This window comes from Propithecus coquereli, unplaced genomic scaffold (genome assembly GCF_000956105.1).
Source record: "Propithecus coquereli isolate 6110/MARCELLA unplaced genomic scaffold, Pcoq_1.0 Scaffold210, whole genome shotgun sequence".
In the NCBI taxonomy this organism is placed as follows: Eukaryota; Metazoa; Chordata; class Mammalia; order Primates; family Indriidae; genus Propithecus; species Propithecus coquereli.
The window spans coordinates 6,411,080-6,420,396 of NW_012146079.1; the positions used below are offsets into that span (position 1 = coordinate 6,411,080).

The 9,317-nt window shown below is 37.0% G+C and overlaps 1 protein-coding gene across 2 annotated transcripts in view; it reads right to left on the reverse strand.

The window, feature by feature from the left end:
* Positions 1 to 2,411: 2,411 nt before the first annotated feature.
* Positions 2,412 to 9,317, reverse strand: part of H3F3A (H3 histone, family 3A) — a 14,338-nt gene continuing 7,432 nt past the window's right edge. Inside the window, exons 3-5 of one of the 2 annotated variants that reach the window (XM_012644376.1) lie at positions 9,224 to 9,311; positions 7,883 to 8,036; positions 2,412 to 3,065 (exon numbers count right to left, since the gene is read on the reverse strand). In XM_012644376.1, the coding sequence (XP_012499830.1) occupies positions 2,937 to 3,065; positions 7,883 to 8,036; positions 9,224 to 9,311 (371 nt within the window). In that variant the 3' untranslated portion in view covers positions 2,412 to 2,936. The remainder of the gene's footprint in view (positions 3,066 to 7,882; positions 8,037 to 9,223; positions 9,312 to 9,317) is intronic. The other variant, XM_012644377.1, reaches the window with a different exon arrangement.

The following is a 9,317-nucleotide window of genomic DNA, read 5'->3' on the forward strand; positions in this document are numbered from 1 at the left end:
AGCATTTTTCGAGCGTTCTTTCTTGTAATCCCCATAGGTTCTCCTACCAATTTCATTCTTTTTTTCTTTTGCCTGGCCAGCACTACCTGTAAAACTGAACTATTATTATTATTAAAGTGTTTAAATTGACTCATATTTTAAAGATGCTACCTCAAATCATAGGTTTGCTGTGCGATGTTTATCTTACTAAGTAATATACAGTACATATATGCATTTTTTTTTTTTTTTTGAAGACAAAGTCTCACTCTGTTGCCTGGGCTAGAGTGCTGTGATGTCAGCCTAGCTCACAGCAACCTCAAACTCCTGGGCTCAGGCAATCCTCCTGCCTCAGCCTCCTAAGTAGCTGGAACTACAGGCATGTGCCACCATGCCTGGCTAATTTTTTCTATGTATTTTTAGTTGTCTGGCTAATTTCTTTCTATTTTTAGTAGAGACAGGGGTCTCGCTCTTGCTCAGAGCTGGTCTCGAACTCCTGAGCTCAAGGCGATCCTCCCCCCTTGGCCTCCCAGAGTGCTAGGATTACAGGCGTGAGCCACCACACCCAGCCTCTCCGGAATCTTAAGAGGTATTATTTGGCTATTTTCTGCAGGTTACTTTTACTATTCACAAGCTGAAACGAGTGATTTCAGAGCCAGGAACGCCTGTAATCCCAGTTACTGGGGAGGCTGAGGCGGCAGGATCACTTGAGCTCAGCAGTTTGAGTACTGCCTGGGTAACAAAGCAAGACCCCGGTCTCAAAAAAAAAAAAAAAAAAGATGGCTCCAGCTATAGTCCCCACACATTTTGGGTCCACCTCCAATTCACTATGGGTAGGACTGTCATATAGCCACTCCAAAACATAATAGGGAAGAGGATTATCAGCCTAATAGTTACTGAGCATTAACCTAGGGATCAATGGGCAGACAGATCACACCCATACTTGAGTCAAAGGATAGCCCTGACTTCAAAACTACCATGCATATTGGCTAGATCCTAGTCAACTAAAATTGCCCAAATTCTATTGCATTTGTAAATAGTAACAAGTTACCTACTTCATAGGCAATGTATGGGAATACATGTCAAATATTAACATACCATGCTTTGACACAAACATCTGTGCAGACAGAGCACCAAGCTCATCTACTTTGTGCTACCTTTTTCCTAACTGGCTAATTTTACAACATAGTACAACTCATTGTATTGTACCTGGACAATGAGCACATACCACTAAATATTTGTTTAAACAAAATTAACTGCTAACATAACCAGTTCATGGGGCAGGAAAACAATACTTTTAGTTCACTAAAACTTTCAGAGCAAAATGCAGGACTGATTACAAGAACTCAAAAGATGGTATATTCTACTTGTAATTGGTCCACATCAGATTCTAGAAGGTAACATAACTTCCTCCTTTTCCCTTTTAAAGTGTTTTTCAAGAACAGGCCTACCATTGTCCCTTTGCACTGCAGAAACTGGACTAAAGAGGGAACACTGAACAACTACTACCAGCTTTTAGGAACCAGCATTGACAAAATACTGAGCAATACCAGTGCTTGCCAGCAGAAGCTTATGCAAAGGATCACACTAAAAACTAGGATGCCATGTTGAATATCAGAATCAGGTTCTTAAAATGAGTCTGTTCTTAGCCTACTGATTAACATTTTACAGAGTCCAGGAAAGTTTGAAACACTCAAATGTTAGGACTAATGTCAATACATTAGGGATGTGTTACAGATCTTAAAATGTTTACTAGCCTCATTTCACATTAATCATTATGATACCAAATAAAAGAAGGCTAAGACTCAATCATTGATGCTTGAATAACTTCAGGGTTAACAAATAGACAGCATCTCAAAATAGCCAGATCTCCAATGCAATAACTTTTGAGCTAAAGATTGTTACATATTTATTTTCATTTGTTACCATTAAAGTTTTTTCATTGGGTGTCCGGCAGATGGGAGGGGGCAGGAGGGGAGGGTATAAAAATACCTAATGGGTGTGGTGTTCACCATCTGGGGGATGGACACGCTCAAAGCTCTGACTCCAGTGGGGCAAAGGCAATATACATAACCTAAACATTTGTACCCCAGTAATATGCTGAAATTTTAAAAAATTAAAAAAAAATAAAACATTTCTACCAAGTGTTTCCAGGTCATTCTGCTGACTAGGTAGGTTTGAAACTTATCGGTTTAGAACACAACATATCTAGAGAGCTAAGATCATCTGGTTTTGGCAAAGAGATTTACTATCTGCAAGTTCTAAAAAATTAGAAATAATGCCAGTACCCTTGTTTCCTTTCCATACCAAGCTTATACTTTCTCAACCTCTCAATTGTCTTCTGTCTCAGATATAAGGTGACAAAGCATTTGATACTAAAATTATTTTGAATATGAATCATATGGGTAAGGTTAATAATAAAGACCAAAAGCAGGTATAGTTTAATGTATTTTAATAGCAAACTTACAGGAACAGCACAGAAGACAGACAACATTAAAAACATGTACTTGCATGTAGGACAACTCAGTTAGAAAAGTATAGTGAATGGATGGAATCTACCGTATGATAAAAATACTACAAACACCATTTAGTTGCCGTCAATAAGAAATTTACTTGTTTTAAAAAAATCCAAATGCTGGCATTGTCCAGAAAAATTTAACAGGTTTATTTATAATTGTTATAAAGTTGAACTGCTGAAACTTGTTCACTGAAACATTTGACTTGCATTAATGCTTCATATCCCCGCATTTATATTAAAAATTCACACACAAATGAAAATGGAAAAACTGCCAATACCTGATTTCTGACCCCTATTTTTCCACTCGAAATCATATACTTAGGTACCTTTTGACCCCATGGAAAAAAAAAAATATCTAACGTTCAGAACTACCAATAACAGGAAGAAGAGAATTTTTTTTTTTTTTTTTGAGAATGAAATGTTTTCCCATCATAGTGGATTCTTAAGCACGTTCTCCACGTATGCGGCGTGCTAGCTGGATGTCTTTTGGCATAATTGTTACACGTTTGGCATGGATAGCACACAGATTGGTGTCTTCAAAAAGGCCAACCAGATAGGCCTCACTTGCCTCCTGCAACAATAATGAAGAAAAAATTATTAATGGTGTTATTTACAACAGTTAAGACACACATATATGAATTAAAACAATGTTTCTGAACCTACTTCACAAGATGTTGACTATTTTACCAAACATTACATTTTAAAACCGATGGGACAAAACTCAGAAGGCAGCTTATGAAAATCAAAAGCTCAAGTATGTACATCTTTATCAAATTACACAAGTCAAATTACTAGAAAATGTTGATTTTTCTCATGTTAATTGATTTCTAGTAAACTCAAATGTCTTGAATAAAGTATGAAATCCAACTTAAACTCTAACGTTCTCATCCTTACAAAGACAAATGGAATCATATCCAAGCCAAACATCCCACCGCAGGCCAGTCTCCCCCTTCCCCTAAATCCCAATGACACCCCCAATATCTGAACCTTTGCCTTGCCAAGAAGGCAATATAGCTGACAACTGGTGTTTATCACATGGCCCTCATCTACCTTCTGTTTTACACCTCAGTTTTATCGCAAGAGTACTTACAGGTCACAGAACACATCACAAATCAGTCCCTTATTTATATACTTTGATCTATTATGCCTAGGAGATGTGCCCCTGGCCCTTACTAAGTACCTTCCCCAATCTGGCATTTCCTGACCTCTACTACTAATATTGATCCCTCTGGTTTTTCCCATTTGATTGTAAGATCCTTTCAAGGCATCTTCTTAAGCCTACCACCACTTAAAAACTGCTAGCTTTATCAATCAATCATTGACAACTGACATGTAAAGTGAAAAGGGGGTGTTTCCACAAAAAATTAAATCATAAATCAAATTGTTAGTGCATCTTATGGCTGTCTGAAAAGTTGATGAATCTTTTAGTCTAAATAAAACATCTGCTTACTTATTTTGTGAAGAAATTACCATTTTAATAGTCATCAACCCAACTGTTTTAGATTTGGAGCATTAAATGAGCAGTTGTCTTTTCTCTAAAAGGAAAAGTTATTTCTCTGTTCAAAGTATATTTAAGGGAGAAAAAAGATTTTTATAGTTGCTACTTTTATCCAAATAAAAAGCATTAATACAGCAACTAATCGAAATGTTTTACATTATTTCATTTTATGGAAAAAATATTATATTCACATTTATACCTTTGCTCTTTTTAGCCTTCCATAAAACGTCTTTCTCTAGTACTTGTTATCAAGAAGTAAGTCTTGTTTACCTATCCTTTAAAGTTTAGTTCAAGACTATTCCACAAAGGAGAAAGCAAATATTCTACTTGTTCCTGTTCCCAGTGCAGGTAACCCTGAACTCCTAATTCCTAACTCACTGACTGACCTTGTATTGCAGCCATCTTTTAATGCCCTTAAGTTACTTGATAATAGAAATCTCATTTAATACTCACAATGCCTTGCCCTCAAGTAGATGTTCAATATTTGCTAGTTTTTATGTCTAACCCAAATTTAGAAGTTTCTATTCTATGCAATTAGTCCCTCATATCTTACCTATTTCAAAGGTATTAAAAGCAAAAGTCCTTAATATTCAGGGATTCATTCTTGGGATATTTAAGTAGTGGGTAGAAAGTCTAGAAAACTGGCATATTTTAGTCTCCTCTTTTGGACTCAGAATACACACCAGATACTAGAACTGAAGTTTCTCAGCAAAGAAAGTTCAATTTTGTTTAACCCAGTACCTCAGGATTATGCAAATCTATAATGCTTTTGTGAAATGCAGCATTACAAGCTGCAGGGTGGACAAGCCATGAGGTCTCATGGCTCTGAGACTGTTTAGAGTGGTATCATCTATTGGCTCACCCAGGACACTACTTAGATATGGCATGTGGCAGCTGGAATCTCACTGCTGTCTTAAAACTTAGCTATTCTGTGTCTGATCACCTCTGGGAAAAGAGTCAATACCCAGGAGTTTGAGAGGGGGGTTTTACCATGACCCATACATTTTCAATTCTATTACCAGTATCCTAAAGTCCCTTAAACATTAAGGCCGTAATGGGAATTAAAGACTGCCACATAAATTTATGACCTAATGAATATAACTAATCTTGAGGTAACGGCAGAAGAAAAAAACATCTTACTAACTAGAGGAAAATGTTCATTTAGAATACTGAGCATAAGGCCGGGCGCAGTGGCTCACGCCTGTAATCCTAGCACTCTGGGAGGCCAAGGTGGGTGGATTCTCTGAGCTCAGGAGTTCCGAGACCAGCCTGAACAAGAGCGAGACCCCGTCTCTACTAAAAATAGAAAGAAACTGGCTGGACAACTAAAAAAAATATACAGAAAAAATTAGCCAAGCATGGTGGCATGTGCCTGTAGTCCCAGCTACTCAGGAGGCTGAGGCAGGAGGATCGCTTGAGCCCAGCAGTTTGAGGTTCTGTGAGCAAGGCTGAAGCCACAGCACTCTAGCCTGGGCAACAGAGAGAGACTCTGTCTCAAAAAAAAAAAAAAAATACTGAGTGTATTCAATGTCTGGCTCTTCTACCATTTCAAAACACCATTGCTCATTTAAAGATGTATTTAATTTAATTTTATTTTTTAAGAGACAGGTCTCACTATGTTAGTCAGGCTGGACTCAAATTCCTGGGCTCAACTGATCCTCCTGCCTCAGCCACCGAAGTAGCTGGGACTACAGAGACAGGACACTACACCCAGCTCCTGTCCATTTTTAACACAAGGATATTGAATTGAAGTTCAAGTTCTCACACATTAAAGGCAAAGGCTAAATTTTAAGCTAGTTAATTCTTGTTTATCTGTGGCAAACTCAGACTAACTTCTCTACTACTCTCACTGGACTACCTCCCATCCTTTAGTTGTAAATTGTATAATTCTAAAGCCAAAAATAGTGACTTGGACTTCAACTGTTATCTTTTATTACCCCCCACCTTTTTAAAGAGACAGGGTCTTGCTCTGTCACCTGGACTGGAGGGCAGTGGCACAATCATTGCTCACTGCAGCCTCAAACTCCTAAGCTCAAGGGATCCTCCTCTGCCTCAGTCTCCTGAGTAGCTAGCTAGAACTACAAGTGCCTGCCACCAGTGCCTACTTTAAAAAAAAAAAAAAAAAATTTTTTTTTTGGGCAGAGACAGGGTCTTACCATGTTGCCCAGGCTGGTCTAGAACTCCTGAATTCAAGCAATCCTCCCACCTCAGCCTCTTCAAAGTGGTTGGATTACATGTGTGAGCCACTGTGTCCAGCCTATTACCCTACGTCTAACTGACAAATTTCCCCTTTAACCTTTAAGAGCAAAACCTTTTAAAAAGCAAAAAAAACCAAAAAAAAAAAAACACCCTTGTAACTAAGATTACTCTTTCCAATAAAGAGAAGAGCTATCTAACGCTAAGAGAACTAATATAGGCAGCAGAGGTGAACATTTTGCTCAAAAACAACAGAACCACTTAATGACATATAACTTAAGAACAGCAACAATGGAAGTTTACACATAATAGTTTTTAAAAGATTAGAGTCCTTTACCCAGATTGTTTAGCAATTTTTCAATTTACAAGGTTATCTTACTGACATTTAAGCTAAAAAATGCTGGACTTTCAAGTACAGCATTGTGTTCTTTAAGCATAGTCCTACTAACTAATTAGAAAACAAAATCAGCAGATTTGTATCAGTAGTGCTTGGAAATCTTAATAATAATCTCTGTATTAGGTAATAAATGAAATGGGAACTGAAGATAATTATTAAAACAGAAAATAAAGTTTTAAGTAATAGCATGGAAAGATTTTAGTAGCTGAAATTTCAATAATTTCAACTCACTGATAATTTAATGGATGTCTACTCCTGGAATTCACCAATCAAATGAAGTTTCAACTAACCATAGAAACAGCTCAACCAATTACATTTCAGGGTAGAATCCACCTATCAAATCTTTCTCACATATAAAGCAAAAGCCCGGCACAGCAACAGCAGCCTTGAAAATCTTCCAATGGAGTGTATGGAGATTCTAGCCCCCCTCTCCAAGAGATTTTGATTCAGGTCTGCAATGGTGCCTAACAATCTACATTTTTAACCACCACTAACCCCATGCTTCTGACAGAGGTGGTGGTCTTACTATATTTTTGAGATACCTGCATCTAAAGAATCCAACCACACAATATAACAAAGGTCCTTTAAGCAATTGATGTTAATTACACTGATATATCTTATCATATATTTTGTGGGAATTTCAAGTTTTATCTTGGTATAAACCACAAATATTTCAAATAAACATTTCTAGAACAGTATTTTTCAAAGTCCTGACACGACAGAGATTTAGATTAAATTCAATACACTCCCCATTTAAACTGAAATCCCTAGTCCCTTTTAGCAAACTATGAGTCTTCAAATTCCTGTCCTTTCACATGTCCAGTACCATTTTCAAGGACCTTTCCTATCTTGTCAATGCAATCCTAATCACCACTCCCTGCTCCTTTCACCTTAATACATAATTCTCTAATGCTGCCTATTCCTGTCCAGGACACTCAGAACTGACTACAAATATAGACCTCTAGTCCCATCTTCTTAATGCCCTGCAGCATCCATAAACCAAACTAGAGGGTTTTCTTTAAACATTGTTTTTGGTGCAATGTTTAAAATGTTATAACAATGTTATAACTAGGCTTTGGAGTCAAATGGGTTCAAACTCTGATTCTGCCATTATCTGTGTATGACCCTGAGCAACTTAACCTTTCCAAAGTCTCTTCAGTGAAATGATATCACACTACCTCACAGGCTTGTGATGACTAAATTATATAAGCATATACAAAGATTTAGAATTGTTCTTGGTATAGAGCAGGAACACAAACTCTCAGTCTGCCCCCCAGACCCCCGCCCACCATTTTACCTGCAAAGCACCAATAGCTGCGCTCTGGAAGCGCAGATCTGTTTTGAAGTCCTGAGCAATTTCTCGCACCAGACGCTGGAAAGGAAGTTTGCGAATCAGAAGTTCAGTGGACTTCTGATAACGTCTAATTTCACGGAGTGCCACTGTACCAGGCCTTTAAGAAAAATTAATAAAGAAATTGTTACTAAATACATCACACAAAAGGATAAGTTGTCAGCTTTAAAGAAAATGAATTAAAAAAAAAACAAAAAACCACCCAACCATTCTTCTGCTTCATTATTAAATTTCACTGGTCAATTTATGATCTGAACATTCAAGTCTATCAAGAGTAACAAGAATACCTTTAAAGCAAAAAGCATGAAATTAAAGTAGATTCTTAGCAAGGAGTTTATCAAAGCCCTATTTATTTTCATTTCTTAACTTGTACATATACACGCATATAAAAATCATCAACTTCTGTTAAGAATTACAACTTGGGAAGTCACACCACTAATAAAGAAGTTGACTCTTCTCAATTTAGCAGCACTCTCCTTCTTCCCACCTGCACCCTCAATTTTTAATAGCCCTTAAAGACCAACACAATTCAATGAACTTCGTTAAAAAATACACTGGTATTTAAGTTGGATTTCCCAGAATACCTTTACTCTTTGACTCCTGTTCATCTCTCATGCATTATTAAATTTAAATATGCCTGACTGTGCAGTGTTCCACATGGAAGAGTAAGAAATTTACCTCTAATTCTTAATTATTTCTTCCACTGTATGGGCTTTTATTTTTGGTTAATTGTATAATTCGCAGAAGCTACCCAAGTATGGGCGACTTCTGCCCTCTAATGGCAGATTCCCTTAACAACACTGCTCAGGTAGTTGAAAATCAAACGAGCTAATACAGACGGGAACAAACCAATCAAGTAAAAGGGATGGAAACTTTACTAAAACAAAATGCCCGATCTTTACTAATTATTTTGCCAAAAGCTGGAAATGATATCCTCAAAAATGTATTTTAAAAAAACACTTTACTATTTTTAAAAATTACTAACTTAATAGCTAACTAAAAAGTCAATCTGTCTCATTAACTTTATCAATGACATATTATAACAGGTCTCCATAGGCTTCTAGGTCAGATTATGTCTTCAAAATTAAACATGTTTCCAATAAAAAAAAAATGTAGATACAAATGAATACACAGTATGTATATATTCAAAAGGCAGTAAATATTCAAAAGGGAAAAGAAAATCAGTTTGCCGAAAGCAAAAAGTTTTCCTGTTATCCATCTATTTGTTAAATAATATGGATACTACAAGAGACTTTGTCCCATTTTTTCCCTTTTCTGTTTTAATACCTGTAGCGATGAGGTTTCTTCACCCCTCCAGTAGAGGGCGCACTCTTGCGAGCGGCTTTTGTAGCCAGTTGCTTCCTGGGTGCTTTACCACCGG